Genomic DNA, 18,603 nt, shown 5'->3' on the forward strand with positions numbered 1-18,603 from the left:
CAGGGATTCACTTATTCCCGCAGGAATCACTATCCTGTGCCAGGTCCCTGGACACAGCCTCCCATGGAGTTACTATAACATAACTGACACTCTGATAGAACTTGAACTCCTTCCTCAGCTCTGACAAGAGCTGGAACTCCTTTCTCTGCAGAACAACTAACTAGGCAGCAACTAACTTTAGAACACCGTGCTGTGCCTTATGTAAGCTTCTGAGGCTGACACATCTCTGACATCACTAACCATGGAGTCAGAGCATGTGACCAGTCCCAGCCATACACAGAGCACCCCACCAGGGTGTGAGGGGAAACCTCCATAATTACTGCTGGCATGCCCACACTTACCAGGCCTTACTGCCAGCAGGAGAGATGACTGTAGGCATTTTACATGACCGCTACACATATTTTAAAAAAATGCATATAAAAAAGCCCCAATGCATATAAAAATAATACAATACAATGCATGCCCTGACCTGATCGTTTAAACTTACACAATGTACATAATGTTTTTTTCCTCCCCTGTCTTTACTTCCTCTTTTCTTAATGGTGGGAACCAGGGATATAGCCAGTCACGTTTGGGCCAGTGTCCCTCTGTGTGTCTGTGACAGCATTCTGGGCCATATTTTCCAAGAAGTGCTACTCCGTCACACAGACACACAGACACACACTCCCCCCCCCCACACACACACACACACACTCACGGACACAGACACACACGTGGGTGAATCTAGGCTATTCACCCATAGTCTGTAATGGGCCATATTTACTGAGCTGTGCTGGAAGGGGTCTTATGGAGTAGCACGGTTGAGACTGACCAAGACTGAGGACCATAGTTCCTAAGTCACATTGTGCACTCACCTTACATCAGTTTGAAGTGTAAGTGGCCTTGCATCACATATCATCACCTATCTGCTGCTGTTATCTGCATGACATAATTAAGATCTATTTCTTTATGGTATATTTCCATATACCTAGACCGCTCTCGCACATCCACGGTGTAATGGCTGATCTACTGCGTATTCTTTTTCTTTCTTTCTGTAGATCCACATAACAGGTAGGACGATGCAGTAATCTAAAAGTCCGACTGCTCTCTGCCACGTGTATTATGGGGTCATGTCATTCTATGGAAAGCAAACAGCACTAATGGATGGAACACCGTTTCAGATAATTACCTATTAATGACTCAGTGGGCCACTAAAAGTTCTAATGTTTCTGAAGTGAGCACATCCTGAAGAATTGGATCATGAATTGTTGATGTTATAATGGTCCCTTGTAGTAATATGTCAGAAAAGCAGCAATTTTTTTTTAATTAACCCCTTCTGTCATAAGTATCTGCACTGTGTTTCATCTCCAATCTGGTTATTAAACCCTAATAGAATATCTTCATTCTGAGAGTCTCCGGTGTTGCTTAGTCCTCCAACAAACACCTTGATTGGGGTGAGGCCGGCTGACACGATTGGGGTGAGGCTGCGCTGACACAGGGTTGCCTGCAGCTGCAGAAGATTTCCCCACAATTAATTTGGCAGGCATAATGATTGTTTTTGATTTACTGGTGTTGAGTGAAATGTGTCACATTCAGTATAACTATTTTGCTTCCAGCACACGAGACAAACGGTGATACTCTTTAGCATCTTGTGCCCTCGTGCTTCATTTACTGTTTGTAACCAACTTTCTCTGCTCCTGCTCAGGTTATCACATGCTTCGGTATCTCCTTGCTCCTCCATCGCTACATTGGTTTTTCCGTGGTGGCCCTGCTGGTGGAGGTTAACTCCATCTTCCTTCACCTGCGACAGATCCTACTCATGGCCAACCTGCTGAAGACCACCCTGTACCGTCTGAACAGCCTGCTGAACCTCGGCACCTACGTGATCTTCAGAATTAGCACCTTGGCCTGGATGACCCGGTGGCTGGTGCTGAATCGGGAGAACATCCCCCTGCTCACCTACACTGTCGGCAGCGTGGGAATGGCCATCATGACCGTGATGAACATAGTCCTCTTCTACCGTCTCCTGCGCAGCGACTTCCTCAAGTCTGCTCGAGACCCTCAACGAGAGAAGGAGAAGTGAAGGCAGCCAAGCCCCCTTCTCTTCAGGGGAACCCTCCTGATGGAACAGTGGGGTGCTGGTCAGTGAAAAGGGTTTCCTGCTCCAGGTTAGGGGGAGACATTTGTGTTTTTAAACTTGTGTGATCTTTGGTGCTCAACAAGATGACGGGTTTCAGAAACTTCCACAGATCGGGTCACAAGTACACAATACTGGACCATTCCCTTCTCTGCACTTATTTCCATAATCATTTTTATAATCCCACCCAGCTGCTTCCCCGAACCCCCATGAGAAATGATTATTCCATGTTAAAGTTTCATTGAACAAAGCTCAGACATTATCTTCCCACTAGAGGGGTCCTGTTTCTTCAGGAAAAGAGTGCCCCCAGGATACACTGAACCTCAATTCCAATTATCTCCGGATGTTTTCATGCAAGTGTAATGGGCAAGTTTATCTTTCGTTTTGACTGACTCTGATGTAAATTATTAGGTAGAAGAACATTATGCGATAAACTGCCTCATACACAATTTCTGCATCTCAGAACTTCTCCACTTTGGTTTTCCCTGGAATTGGGTATAATGCCTTTCTATTAAGTAACAGGGTGATAGTCCAATTATACTTTACATAAGTGTATCCAATATGGCCCCTGATGTTGGGGGGAATACAATGAAACCAATTCAGGGAGTCTTTTAAGGGGAATTGCTTGCATGTTCCATAATGCTTTGCAGGACAAAGAATCACGCTTGTTGGAACTCTACATTGCAAGGAGAAGGTGTGGCTCCGTGAGTAAAGACACCGACTGGCACTGAGTTTGAAGCAGAGGAGCCTGGTTCAATTTCCAGTGTCAGCTCCTTGTGACCTTAGGCAAGTCACATTATCTCCCTTTGCCTCAGGCACCAAAAACAGATTGTAAGCTCCATGGGGCAGGGACTTGTGCCTGCAAAATGTCTCTGTAAAGCGCTACGTAAAACTAGCAGCGCTATACAATAACATTCTATTATTATTATTAAGTCTAGTCACACGTGCAAAATGCCTAGAGAATTCAGTGTCTCCACTACTCCATTTAACCTCTTGCATCACTCAATTACTCTAGTGCCTTCCATGTTGTATTATATACTGCCTAATCTTCAGCCTCTCTGCTTCTGCTCTGATTATATCGATTTGGGAGCAATTCATTTTAACTCCTTCAATGCCGATGGTTTCTCTGTCGTACTGCACGTCCCTCAGCCACTGAAGGAGCTATAGGTTGTATCAACTGTTCCCTTTTCCCAGTACTGGGTGTGCGGTAAGCTTTTTATTAGATCTACCTCTTGATTATGGTGCTAAGGAATTGAGTTTATATCCCAAACCAATTAACTTATCTCTACACAGAAGATAACCATAGATCTATTATTTTTTTTTTGCCTTTTTACTTTGTATGGTGTATTCACTTCTACATACAGATGCTAAAAATCTGGGGGGGGGGGGGGTTTACTCCTGTGGCTACCCGCTGATGTTTTCCCAGAATCCTCTCCTGTTTTGTGTTTTCCCTGCAAAGAAAGCAGTCTGGAGACATGAAAATAGTGGGGGAGGGTTTTTATGATGGAAAGAAACAAATGAATGATTAATTATGCTATTGCACTGAAGAGACAAGTATCCGAAATGTGTCTTATGTAAACGTGAATGCACCATAAACGGACATCATGTAGAAGGGGAACAAACCTTTTCCGTGCTGTGTGGCCTGCATACCCATTCAGAGTCAAATGGGTTAACCCAAGCCTACCTTGTGCTTCCATGTTTTTGGATTCAACCATTCCCTGGGATTGCGACAGTGAGACTCAGAGTCCATCAGAAGCAAGGAAACATTACAAGCACCAATGTCCACCTCCCTAAGGCTAAGGCCCCGCTCCCTCAGTCAGCGCGCCCGCACTGCAGACAAGCGGCGCACTGACAGGCACAGACCGCGATATGCAGTCTGTAGGGAGCCGGGCGGGAGTGGGGAGGGGGCGTGGTTTGAGCGGAGGGACCCGCTACTCCCCCCCCTCCCTCCACGGGCTCGGGCTGCAGGAGGGAGCTGCTGCAGGCTGCCGGAAGGTAAGCAGCTCCCTCCCCCTTCCCCCACAAATACCCTCCTCACACACGCTGATACACACACACACACACCACCCAATACCTGTAGGAAGCTGTCTGACAGCTCCCGCCCCCGCCGCTGATAGGCTCATCAGCGCACCACGTGACGCGTCACCGCTCGGGATCACAATTCTTGCATCCCCTGGCGGCTGACGCGTCACAGCGCGTAGTGAGCCGTGCAGCGAGGGGGGACAGGGACCTGCTGGTAGGGAACGCTCACCCGGCCGCCGGGCGCAGCGGGTCCCAGCCCTTACTCCCCACATTGATTTTGTTTAATGCAATCTTGGAAATAAGATTCCAGATTCCAGGCCTTAAGAGCCCACTGCAAAAAAAAAATAAAAAAAATAGTGGTCCACAAATTCATTTCTCAGGGCTTTTATATACCTTCATAGCTGACGTATGTCCAGTATCGTCAGTATCGTCCGGTCGCCCAGTGGCTGATTTAATCTCCAGTTGGAATGATCTCTGAAGCGCTGTTCCCTATGGAACCCCAGCCAAACCTGGTTTTATTCTATGGTTTATGGGAACCTAAACTGATTTTGCTGGCTAGCAACATAACTGATGAAGAATAACCATGTCCCATGACCGAAGTGGCCAACCGCAGTCCCCGGACCACCGACAGATCAAGTTATTTCAAGATATCCCTGCCTCAGCACAGGTGGCTCAGTCAATTACTGAGGCACCTGTGTTTAAGTAGGGATATCCTTAAAACCTGATCTGTTTGGTGGCCCATGAGGACTGGAGTCGGCCACCCCTCTCATAGGATGACAGGAGCCAACGGTCTATGAGAATGTAGAACGTTTGTTGGAGCAACGTGAAGAAGATGGGCGGGCAACAGCAGGACCTGGAAGATCATTGGGGGGGCCTTCATTCAACCGTGGATCAGCAAGGTGCTGAAGATAATGGCGATGTATATAGAGAGGAAGAGCATCAATGTTTCTGTCCCTCAGGGACCTTTCTCAAGATTATCTGAAGAATAAAATATTTTGACCCATGTTTGGGTGTTCCCACGTAAACCCTCTATAAATTACATTAAAAGGAATTGGTTTTTTTAGGAAATGTGCCCTGCAGTGTGCGCACCATCCGGTATTTTCCCTTTTCAACAAGCACATGGTAAAATGTTGATACTGTCAGGAGTAGGGTTGCCAGGTGTCCAGTATTGCACCGGACTGTCCTGTATTTGGACACTGTCCAATAACAAAATGAGGTAATACTGGACATGTCTGTGTCTGGTATTACCTCTCTGGACATAGTGACCTGACTGCCGTGGGGATTTCCCCGAGCAGGGCTGTTTTCTAGAGGGCTGGGCAGCTTCCTCCACCCTGACTGGCTGCATTACTAAACAGCAGCCAATCGGGCGTCAGGACCCTGGGGGGGTCAGGCCAAGGAGAGGAAAAAACAGCATGGAGCGGTGAGAGGTGTGAGTGTGTCTCACCTTTCACCATTGTGTCCAGTATTTTTTGAGAAGCCACCTGGCAACCCTAGTCAGGAGTCTATTTATTTATCAATGCAGCGTCACAGAGATGACATAGATTTGCAATGGCACGTGATTTCAAAGCCGCAGTTAATTGCAGGTTGTGATGACTCTAGATGGGTATAGCAGTACGCATGCATATCACCTGTGCCTTTTTTTATAGTCGTCAATCACATGTTCCATTCTGGATCCGCTTCCTGCTATAAAGGTCGGACAGCACTATACCCTGGTGTGCTGATTGCCCCTTTTTGTAAATATGCCCCCCAACATGCTGTGCTGCTCCGCATTGTAATGTAATACGGATACACGTTTCAATGATGTTGTAATACTGGTTTACATTTTAAATGAGTTTAGTGTGGGTTTTCTTTGTGTATATATACTGCTCTATATGCAAAGCGTAGAAAACCCACTTTTTAAATTTTGGGGCGCATACATTTTATTTTAGGTTGTGTGTGTGTGCGCCTATGAAATGTCTCCATCTGCAGCCCCGGCAAGTTATTTTCCGGCGGCACACAGAAATAGAATGCGCAGGCGTACAGGTGAGAATGGTATGTTTCTGTGAGCCCAAAAAGTAGGAAGTGCGTCAAAATCCTCTACCGAGTTGAACTTGGCGTAAACCCTAAACAGTCTGTTTAATAGTCTTGGCTCAGAATGAAGTTGCTATGTATTCGTTGCCTTTCTACAGGTGAACGAGATGTATTGGTTTCACAGAATGGCTGTTGTAAATAATTTTATACTAATGGTTTGTATTTACTGCTACTAGTTGGACATTAAAAAAAATAGACGATTCTGTTTTAATTTAAATTGTAACAATCGGATATTTAACATGACGCAATGCGTCAAACTTTGTTTCAAACAATGAATTATGCGTCATGTATGTCTGAAGGTTTCATAGGACACCCGTTTTTATGAAGGTTTGTACTACTTTTAAGCACTGAAATTGACGCACAAAAAAATAAATATTTAATCTGGTCTTTGTCCGTGGTCCTTGTGGAGTTCAGCTGCTAAAGTGAGTGATTTTTAGGACGCAAACCGTGTCCGGAAACCATTTAATTCCGGATTCACGAAGCCGTGGTATCCTTGTATTATATGTAACCGTGTCCTTAAAACGTAGCAGTAATGTTAGATGATAGGGCAGTGGGTAGCCAACTCCAGTCCTCAAGGGGCCACAAACCGGTCAGGTTTTAAGGATATCCCTGCTTCAGCGCAGGTTGCTCAGTCAATGACTGAGCCACCTGTGCTGAAGCAGGGATAGCATTAAAACCTGACCTGTTGGTGGCCCTTGAGGACGGGAGTTGGCCCTCCCTGTGCTAGGGGGTGCCTTGTGTGGTGCATTTCAGTTCTGTAATGGCTGCAGGCTGAACAACACTCTGCTAGCACGCCGTCTGCATGTACGGTTCAGTTTTAACGTTGTATGTTCAGTAAACAACACGGTTGAAGAAGTAACAGGTTTCTGGTATACTGACGTGTTCCTGGGAGACCCAGAAAGAGCAGAATGTTTCATGTAGGGTTACCATACGTTTGTGTTTAAAAAAAATAAACAGAGAGCACCAAAAGCCGGCTGCGCATGCGTGAACGATGGGCGCGTGCGGTCGGTGTTCCCGGACATTTCTAGTTATTTAAACATTCCACCCGGACATGTTTGGTGGAAAATACGGACGTATTGGAAACCCTGTTTAGTGCTAGCCTCCATATTTAGCAAGCCCATTTCACGAGAGACGTTGACCTAAAGTAATGCGTGAAAAATAACGTTGTACTCAAATACGTAAATAATAGGACTAAGTTTAAAGAGGCAATCCAAGATGGCCATTTTATTACAGGATTGAAGCGGGGGGTCTCCAAAGCTGAGCCCCATTCATTTCAGCTTCGGGACCCCCTGCTTCTGGAGATACTTCCTCCGTAGCGGGCGCCAGTAGCTGCTCATCGTTACAAGCTGGGTTCATTGTGTGGTTCCTGAGTGCTCCGAATGTAAGTTCAACATTAAAATCTTATAGAGAATCAGTGCACTCACAAGTCTTCTAATGCGTTATTTTTTTCCCCCTTTAATATGTGCATCAATACAATCCACACAATCATAAGTAATTAGCCGTTATCGATCGGTGAAGATTTGGCTCGGGGGTTCACTAAAGGGTTGTCAGTGCAGCAGAAGAGGACCAAAGATGCAAAGTTCTGTGACGATAATGTGACCAGGCAGTCACTAGATACAATTCGTGCACTGCTAGAAAGAGGGCAGGGCTCAAAAAGGGGTGTGCCAGAGCCTGCTTCAGAAGAGGAAGGGGATGTGATTTTGTAAATGGTTGCTATAGAAACAAAAAATGCTTCTTAGATTATAATAAGTTCAAAATGTCACAGTTTTTATTTTATTTTATTTTTATGCTACAAATATTTTCTCATATTTCAGAACTGATTTATTTATTTTTTAAATCACATAGGCTATTGCTTGGTCTGCAGCTTTAAGCGATTAATTATTAATGGAAAAATCGACATTTCAGTCCCTAGATTGATAAAAGTCCATGTAGGACCAAAACGTTTATTTATTAGTATTAATAAATCACTTAAAGCATTCGAAGACCTGAGTGTACTAATTCTCCATAGGATAGATCTACATACAGATATAGATATACATATGTATACAGATGTAGTATGTGACTAGATTGTGAATACATTTTACAGGCACCTCGCGGTGTGGACGGGATATATTGGGTAGCCCTGGGGGTTGCAAGATTTTTCAGGGGAGGCTTGGCAATTGCATAGGCCCCGCGCTCTTCCCCAAGGCATTTAAATTAAATGTCGGGGGATCGCGTGAGGCCTCTGCAACTATCCTTTTCTTGGGCAACGTGACCCCCCCGTCCCCCCACGACGTTATTTGATGCCGGAGACCAGGTAAGGGTGGTGGGGGGGGGCGCAGGGAGGGAAGTAGGCAGCGGGGAAAGGTTACCCACCCCTGGTGTAGTGTATTGGGGTGGGTGGGTTTGTACCCGATTCTAGCGAGTTTACCAGTCTCCCCAACTACACAGCTGTATTGAATATCCTTTTCTTCCATGGCCCTGCTTCTTTAGGAGGTAGCACAAGTCAGTCACTATGCCCCCATGCTACATCAGAAACAGTCGCCACCAGTCGTAATGTCACACGATGAGCGCTCCTGGTGACCTCACAAAGCCACTATTCTTTGCAGGCAGCTGCGTTAACATTTCTGTTTCACGAGAGCGCACTTGATATGTTCCGAATGAAGACTGTACCACAGCCAGTATCCTACCTGAATGTAATGGTCTACAAGGTATTTTCTAGCAATTTGTTTTTCTTAATACAGAAATTGCATGTATTTTTTGTTTTGTTTTTTCATTTTTGATAATTTGTGATATTCTCAAGTTATTATATTAAATGTGATGCCTCAAAGAAACTGCCTCTGGTTTTTGTGTCTCCATCGTTTTATATAGTGCAGTCATAAATCATATATAGCTGCAGAACAAACCTTGTGTATAAAGCTCATACATTATTGCTGTTAAAAAAATGTATAAGTAATTGAAGGAGCGATTCAACGTGCTTTTTAAAAATGATATATAGTCTTTAAAGCTGCAGTTCAGTCTTGTTTTTTTTTAATTTTATTTTTTTACTTCAATAGTTTTATGTGGGCAATCTCTACTTACTTAAAGAACTGCATAGCTGCCGGTCAATTTGTTCCCCGTCTATTGATCGGCAAAGTTTTGGCGACATCTTTAAATATGGGGAATGTAAATCGTTGCTATAGGAACAAGCATGCTTGTTAAAATAGAATACAATAAAATTGGTCTTTCAAAGTTGTTTTTTTTTAAACAGAAAATGCTAAAAGTATTTTTTCTTACTACAGAACTGATTTATTAAAAAAACACACATGCAGAATATTGACTGAACTGCAGCTTTAACATAGGATTGAAGCAGGGGGTCTTCAGAGCAGAACCCCATTCATTTCAGCTCCAAGGGACCCCCTGCTCCCCAAGATAGACCGGAGGGGGGGAGGTGTGGCCGCTATCTCCGCAACATTTAAAGCTCCCACATCACGTTGGCCTATAGGAAGCCGCCCCTGATGACGTCGCAGCTTCTTATTGGTCCGCAGGGCACGGGGGCTTTGAAACGCCGCCAGTACGTGAAGCTTGCTAGCGGAGCGGCACCTGGCGACCCCTAAGGAGGTAAGTATCTCAGGAGCTAAAATGAATGGGTTTCAGCTCTGGAGAAGCCCTGCTTGAATCCTATGTTAAACAAATTGGCAAAAAAAAGTTGCCTTCTTGGATCTGTAAGGCGGATGCAGTTTAACTTCTTTTTATTTTAAATAACCAATATATAATGTAAAAAAAATTCTATGCGGGCATAAGGGACATTGAATGCTACTTGTGCAAAAGTGCGTGTGATTTAAAAAAAAAAAAAATTATTGGCCTCGTTCGTGTAACTGCTTTAAAGGAACGGTCCCTCGACGTGAACGAAGGACAGTGGCATCTTTAGTAGGTTAAATGACACCTTTGAATAAAATCAGACCAGTAATCCAAGTGTGTTTTCAACTTTTAACATTTCCATATTAAACAAATTCTTTAAAGGGTAATTTAATAACTGTTGGTGTTTGTCAGTCTTCAAAGCTCCGGATATATTGTTCTCTGTTTGCAAAAGAGATATGAAGCCATCGTTGGTCACACAGCAAAGCATAAGTAGCAGGTTTGAATTTAATGGGCCCGGAGGAAAGGGAAGCCAGCATATACATTTTTCCCATGGCACAAACGTAAAACAGTTTAAGGTAATGGAATTTTTTCATTGAAGCCATTGACACTAATAAGCTATTTAAAAACAAATGAATTTCTAATGGTTGTATAATTTGACCCGTTACTTGGGAATGCCTGTATTAAGCACTAGTGGCAGTATTGTTCTGTAACGGTATACAAGTTCTAAGTGATATAGAACAGGGGTGCGAAAACTGGGAGCTGTGAGATTTTTTGGGGGGGCGGGGATGCGGTGCTTATAGAGGCCCCGCGCTCTTCCCCCAAAGCATTTAAATGAAATGCCAGGGAGCGCGCGTGAGGCCTCGGTAAGTTCTCTTACCTGGTCTCCGGCAGCTTCTGGCGACGCGTTACCATGGCAATGCTGGGTCAAATGACGCAGCGGGGTGACGTGACATCACATGACGTTGTGACGTCAAACGCAGGAGACAAGGTAAGGAGGGGGGCGAAAGCAGGCAGGGGGCACAGAGGAAAAATGTGCGCATCCCTGATATAGAACATTAAAGCTCGATAGGGAGAGGGGAAAGAGTTCTCTTACACAGGGAGCGTTAAAGGTGCTTAAAGCAAACATTTGGCTGCTTTAGTTTCTGACTTTGAGCACATGACCCTTTTCTTTGGGGTCTCTGAATAGGGTAGTGGGTTTTTTTTGAAGTGAAACTTCCTTAGTGGCACCTCATTCGTGATGGGGCAAAAAAGAATTGTGGAGACAGAAATGAAACGGATGTGACGTCAGTGCTGGCAGTTGAGGCCGGGCTGTGTTCTGGCTCAGCCCGACCCCAACACTGACATCACACCCGCTCCACAAATCAGATGCGGCGGCGGCGGCGATAGCCGCCGGCGCCGCTCCTAATCACCCCCCCCCCCCCCCGAGCCCCACACCCCCCACACACCGTGACATATGCGGCGGCGATAGCCGCCGCTCCTAACTGCCGCTGCCATGCCGCGCAGCCTCTCTCCTCCCTACCTCCGCTTTCCTGCTGACATGTGGCAGCGGCGGCAGCCCTCAAAATTTAATTGGCAGCCGGTGATTCGCTGTCACGTAAGGTGTGTTAAGGGGTATTTAATTCCCCTCATCCGGCACGGGCTCTGTGGTGCTGCCCGCCGTGGAGTACGCTGCTCCGTGGTGGGATAGCTGAGGCTGAGGCTCCACCCCCTGCCCTGTCACTCCTGCTTTGGTAACGGGACCACGTGTCGCCGGGGGGGCTGGGAGTCCGCAGCTCCGTGTCCAAAGATCAGCCTGGGGTAGTGGGAGTCGGGAGGAGGGGGGTAGTGGGAGTCGGGAGGAGGGGGGTAACGGGACCACGTGTCGCCGGGGGGGGGGGGCTGGGAGTCCGCAGCTCCGTGTCCGCATTCACACAACACAGAGAGAGAGACACACACTGACCAGCTCCTGGGACCTCTCTGTCCCAGCCAAGCGCTCTGCCGGGTTGGAGACTCAGACAGAGCCCCCCTGCGCATGCCATTCCTCCACCGCCGTAACGGCCGCCGCTGCCCGCGCCCGCTGACATGCGCGGTAGTCATGGCGATGCTCACAGGCGGCTCGGAGTCCTCCTTGCGCTGCCGGGTGAATGAGGACGGCTTTCCCCCCCTCCTCCTCCCCCGCTCAACATACTCACCGCCGTCACAGCTAACGAGTGCCGAGATCCTGCACTGGTGCGGCTGCGCCGAACTGCTGCTGCTCTCCGCGGGGGCCCACCAAGTTAAGGAGTTCTCCAGCTTCGAGGCTGGCGCTGCCAACCAGTCGAAGGCTGTGTTCGTGGTGAGCTGCGGGGGTGAGTGGATGGGGTGTACTTCACGGCTGAGGTGATGTGGGCGCCGCTGCTGCTGGTCCCGATCTCCCCACACATATTCCTGGCCCCGGCCTTCTCCTCTCTCTTCCCGCTGCTACCTGGCGGAGACCTGCAGGCTATCAACTGCAGCTGGCCGGACAAGAAGAGGATCCCGGGGTTGAGGACGTGGAGCTGCCCTCCTTGCCCCCCGAGCTACAGCTTCACATCCGGAGCCTGGTTTCAGGACTCAACCACCTGATGGAGGGTATCGGGGTGAGAGAGGAGTGCTTCTCGCCTCCTGCTCCAGTAACGCGGGAAGCGGGGGGGTTTGAGCGTGCCGCTTCCCACGCAGCACTGCCGGAGGGGGGGGGGCCTCTTAAGCACAGGGGGGGGGGTGAGAGAGAGTCAGGAGACTCTGCCAGAGCCCCTGCGGTCCGCAGCTCGGGGGGGGGGAGAGAGAGTCAGGAGACTCAGCCAGAGCCCCCGTGGGTCCGCAGCTCGGGGGGGGGGGGGGGAGAGAGAGTCAGGAGACTTAGCCAGAGCCCCCGTGGGTCCGCAGCTCGGGGGGGGGGGGAGAGAGTCAGGAGACTCAGCCATAGCCCCCGTGGGTCCGCAGCTTGGGGGGGGGAGGGGAGAGAGAGTCAGGAGACTCTGCCAGAGCCCCCGTGGTTCCGCAGCTCGGGGGGGGGGGTCTTGGGAGGGGAGTCAGGAGAGAGGGGGAAGGACAAAGAAATAGAGACACACATACACATAGACTGACACATACACACACACAGTGCCTGACACACATACACACACACACACACACTGACTGACACACATAAACACACACTGACTGACACACATAAACACACATAAACACACACACACACACACACATAAACACACACCCACACACACACTGACTGACTGACTGACACACACACACACACTGACTGACTGACTGACTGACTGACACACACACACACACACTGACTGACACACACACACACACTGACTGACACACACACTGACTGACACACACACACTGACTGACACACATACACTGACTGACACACACACACACACACACACACACACACACACTGACTAACACACACACACACTCACACACACTGACTGACACACACACACACTGACTGACACACACAAACTGGCTGACACACACACACTGGCTGACACACACACACTGGCTGACTGACATACACACACACACACACACTGACTGACACACATACACTGACTGACACACATACACACACACACACACACACTGACTGACACACATACACACACACACACACACACACACACACACACACACGCTGACTGACACACATACACACACACACACTGACTGACACACACACACACACACTGACTGACACACTGACACACAGACACACATACACACACATACACACACACTGACACACATACACACACACACTGACACACTGACTGACATACACACACACTGACACACTGACTGACATACACACACACACACACACATACATACATACACACACACTGACTGACACACACACATACACACACACTGACTGACACACACACACACTGACTGACACACACACACGCACGCACACTGACTGACACACACACATACACACACACTGACTGACTGACACACACCCATGAACACACATACACACACTGACTGACACACATACACACACACTGACTGACACACATACACACACACACTGACTGACACACACACACACACACACACACACACTGACTGACACACATACTGACTGACACACGCACACGCAGTTACACGAGGAATTCACACTTATTGCAAATACAGGGGATGTATGCCAAGCACGCACGTTCTAAGTCCAAATTTATTTGTGTTTTGTCAATGAAATTGTATTTTGATTTTTAATTAAAACACACACACACACACTGACTGACACACATACACACACACACACACACACACACACACACACACACACACACACGCTGACTGACACACATACACACACACACACTGACTGACACACACACACACACACTGACTGACACACTGACACACAGACACACATACACACACATACACACACACTGACACACATACACACACACACTGACACACTGACTGACATACACACACACTGACACACTGACTGACATACACACACACACACACATACATACATACACACACACTGACTGACACACACACATACACACACACTGACTGACACACACACACACTGACTGACACACACACACGCACGCACACTGACTGACACACACACATACACACACACTGACTGACTGACACACACGCATGAACACACATACACACACTGACTGACACACATATACACACACTGACTGACACACACACACACACACACTGACTGACACACGCACACGCAGTTACACGAGGAATTCACACTTATTGCAAATACAGGGGATGTATGCCAAGCACGCACGTTCTAAGTCCAAATTTATTTGTGTTTTGTCAATGAAATTGTATTTTGATTTTTAATTAAAACATCACAAATACAATTTCTGTGACAAAAGTCAAAGAAGTTTCACTTACTATGCGCGTGCACAGCACACACAGCTTTTTTTTTTTAATCTGCTTCCTCTATCCTTATACCAGCATGGAGAGAAAACAAAGATAAGTGTGGGGAGACTCTAGCTGTACAAGCACTTGCTAAATGCACAGTGACATCCGATAAAAAAAGTGAGCAGACAGAGGAAAGCCAACCCCTCCCAAATCTCAATTCTCCATATTTTCAAACTAACTTTAAACAATATGTCACGTATGACCCCCTGCTAGCACGCGACTTGCATACGGGACAAGTGTTAATACAGACGCTCGCAAGCGCCCCCACTCTTCACCTCCGCAAAGGTCCGTCAAGTGGACAGTATCCCCTCTCAAGCCGTCCCAATATACCACCGCCTAGGATAGCACAAAAGTGAGCACGTGACTTTAGATATGCAACCAGGGTTACTACACAAGGCTACTCGAGCAACCTTCCTTTTCTCCTCAGCAAGGAACCAGCGAGTTAGTATTAATCCCTACTCAATTGCACGTCATAACCATCCACTGTAACATAACATCAACTGTAGTAACGTGTGCCCGAGCTTAGTAAATTATTCTCTCCAGTGTGCACCAGTTCAATCAGAGCCCAAAGCATTACTTATTAAATGTGTGTGTGTGTGTGTGTGTATGTATGTATATATATATATATATATATATATATATATATATATTATATAAAAAAAAAAAAATATATATATATATATATATGCAAATATAACTGTATGCTCATCTGCATGTCTTAGGCAGGTCTGCCACCCCCTATTATATATATAATATAAATACAGTGCTTAGATTACAGAAAGGAGATACAAAATAAACATACAGTTGCAATATGAGGCAGAATAGTTTTTTAAAATAAAAGGAGTAAAACAGAAAATCCTATACAGTACATTACCAAAGGACATAGGTTCTTCCCAAAGAGGTCATTGATAAGAGGCAATGCCATATCATCAGTCTGGTCTCCATAAAACTCTGAAGCTAACTGCCTAACAAAATCTTGTAGCCAACTGCCTTTCTCAAGGCACTGGCAGGAGCCCACCTCTTCTACAGAATACTTTGAAGCTACCCTCCCCCGACCAGGTCTGTAGGCCTTGGTTAAAACAGTTAACACCTTGAGTGGGCCACCCAGGATGCAGAACAGACCAAAGAAACATCCTGGCCGGTTTCAAACCCGCATTTTTATCTTTTGTTAAAAAAAAAAAAGTGTATGTCATTAACCCCTCAAGCACAGCTCACGTCAGCCCCATCATTCACCTTGGTGATGACATCATCTTTGGGACCAGGTCTCACAAGATCCAAGTAGTCCCGCACCAGAAGTTGGTCTACATCTGGCGGCGCTGGATGTGCGTAGGCGTCCCCCGCACGGAAGAAGGCACCACCCGGTATCTCCTTGGCGAAGGCTGCATTTAGCATCCACTGCATACAGCATGTTACTACAGTGAATACTGCCTTCTCTCTCAGGTTCCAGACCTCTGGATGGTCCCTGTGTCAGATGGTAGGATTGAGGCCTTATCTCTCCTCCTTTGATCAGTCCCATTAGGGGACTGTTATTAAGCATTCAGTCCCACCCCGCATGGTGAGACACCCTCACTCCTCAGAGTCAGAGCTTAACTACTAGATTTAGGGCTGCCTGTTCCCTAGTACAGAGGGGGAGGGTACAAGGTCTGCACCCAGGATTAGGCCACACACAGACCATGTCCCGCCTCCACCCCTGTCACTGAGGGAAGCTGCTTGTGGGGGCAACCCATGATTGGGCCTAACACTGCCTGCATCTACAAGGACTTACATGCTAGGGAGGGCAGATGAGTAGCCAGGACCAGCCATGGCTACACGTAAAGTTAGGCCTGGGACATAGTAGAGTAGGCTGTGCTGAGCACATGCACTTATCCCCTGCATCTGTCATCAGCGTGGCTTTAGCAGCCGCTTCTGCATGCGTGCGGAGGCTCAGATATTTTGAGCAGACAAGCAAGTTTAAAATTTGCCCCTCAGGGGAGCGGAGGAGCGGTCACGTGACCGCTCACATCCAATGGAAGCGAGGGACTAGCCCCGCCTCCAACACGCCTTCGCCCCACCTCCGCCCCGCCCCCACAGCGCGCTCACTGCCTCGCCTGCCAGGACACAAAAAAGCTCCCGTTTGAGCAGGCGAGGCAGAGCAGGAGCGTGGATCAGCGCGGCCCAAGGCACCATGCCCGAGGCCTTAGGTCTGGAAATAAATGGACACTGATACAAGTTTTGTTATTTCGGCTGTGTACCAAAATAAATTCAAGTTACAGTTAAATAATGAATATGGGCTTAAAGTGCAGTCTATCAGCTTTAATTTGAGGGTATTCACATCCAAATTGGAGGAAGGCTTTAGGAATTACATCTCTTTAATATGTACCCCCCTCTTTTTCAAGGGACCAAAAGTAATTGGACAATTGACTCAAAAGCTGTTTCATGGACAGGTGTGGGCTATTCCTTCGTTATTTCATAATGAATTAAGCAGGTAAAAGGTCTGGAGTTGATTCCAGGTGTGGCATTCACATTTGGAAGCTGTTGCTGTGAACCCACAACATGCTGTCAAAGGAGCTCTCAATGCAAGTGAAACAGGGCACGCTTAGGCTGCAAAAAAAAGAAAATCCATCAGAGAGATAGCAGGAACATTAAGAGTGGCCAAATCAACAGTTTGGTACTTTCTGAGAAAAAAAGAACGCACTGGTGAGCTCTGCAACACAAAAAGGCCTGGACGTCCACAGAAGACAACAGTGGTGGATGATCGTAGTATCCGTTCCATGGTAAAGAAAAACCCCTTCACAACATCCAGTAAAGTGAAGAACACTCTCCAGGAGGTAGGCATATCATTATCCAAGTCTACCATAAAGAGAAGACGTCACGAGAGCAAATACAGAGGGTTCACCACAAGGTGCAAACCATTCATAAGCCTCAAGAATAGAAAGGCCAGATTAGACTTTGCCAAACAGTATCTAAAAAAGCCAGCCCAGTTCTGGAACAGCATTCTTTGGACAGATGAAACTAAGATCAACCTGTACCAGAATGATGGGAAGAAAAAAGTATGGAGAAGGCTTGGAACGGCTCTTGATCCGAAGCATATCATCTGTAAAACACAGTGGAAGCAGTGTGATGGCATGCATGGCTTACAATGGCACTGGATCACTAGTGTTTATTGATTATGTGACAGAAGACAGAAGCAGCCGGATGAAGTCTGAAGTGTTTAGAGATATATTGTCTGCTCAGATTCAGCCAAATTCAGCGAAGTTGATTGGACGGCGCTTCACTTTGCAGATGGACAATGACCCAAAACATACTGCGAAAGCAACCCCTGAGTTTTTTAAGGCAAAGAAGTGGAATATTCTGCAATGGCCGAGTCAATCACCTGATCTCAACACGATCAAGCATTTCACTTGCTGAAGACAAAACTTAAGGCAGAAAGCCCACAAACAAACAACAACTGAAGACAGCTGCAGAAAAGGCCTGGCAAAACATCACAAAGGAGGAAACCCAGCGTTTGGTGATGTCCATGCATTCCAGACTTCAAGCCTGCAAAGTCATTGCCTGCAAAGGATTCTCGACAAAGTATTAAAAATGAACATTTTATTTATGATTGTGTTAATTTGTCCAATTACATTTGAGCCCCTGAAATAAGGGGACTGTGTATGAAAATGGTTGCAATTCCTAAACGTTTCATACAATATTTTTGTTCAACCCCTTGAATTAAAGCTGAAAGTCTGCACTTCTATTGCATCTCGGTTGTTTCATTTCAAATCCATTGTGGTGACATATAAAGCCAAAATGATGAAAATCGTGTCAGTGTCCAATTATTTCCGGACCTAACTTTATATACCCCTGCTTACCCAGCTCTAAAGGAGGTCACATCAGATTAA

General features: G+C 46.8%; 1 protein-coding gene across 1 annotated transcript in view; it reads left to right on the forward strand.

Moving 5' to 3' along the window:
* TLCD2 (TLC domain containing 2) overlaps nucleotides 1–9,021 on the forward strand; it is a 38,594-nt gene extending 29,573 nt beyond the window's left edge. The window contains exon 4 of the mRNA XM_075589316.1: nucleotides 1,685–9,021. Within this exon, the coding sequence (XP_075445431.1) occupies nucleotides 1,685–2,062 (378 nt within the window). The 3' untranslated portion in view covers nucleotides 2,063–9,021. The remainder of the gene's footprint in view (nucleotides 1–1,684) is intronic.
* The last annotated feature ends 9,582 nt before the right edge of the window (nucleotides 9,022–18,603 follow it).

This window comes from Ascaphus truei, chromosome 3 (assembly GCF_040206685.1).
Source record: "Ascaphus truei isolate aAscTru1 chromosome 3, aAscTru1.hap1, whole genome shotgun sequence".
Taxonomy (NCBI): domain Eukaryota; kingdom Metazoa; phylum Chordata; class Amphibia; order Anura; family Ascaphidae; genus Ascaphus; species Ascaphus truei.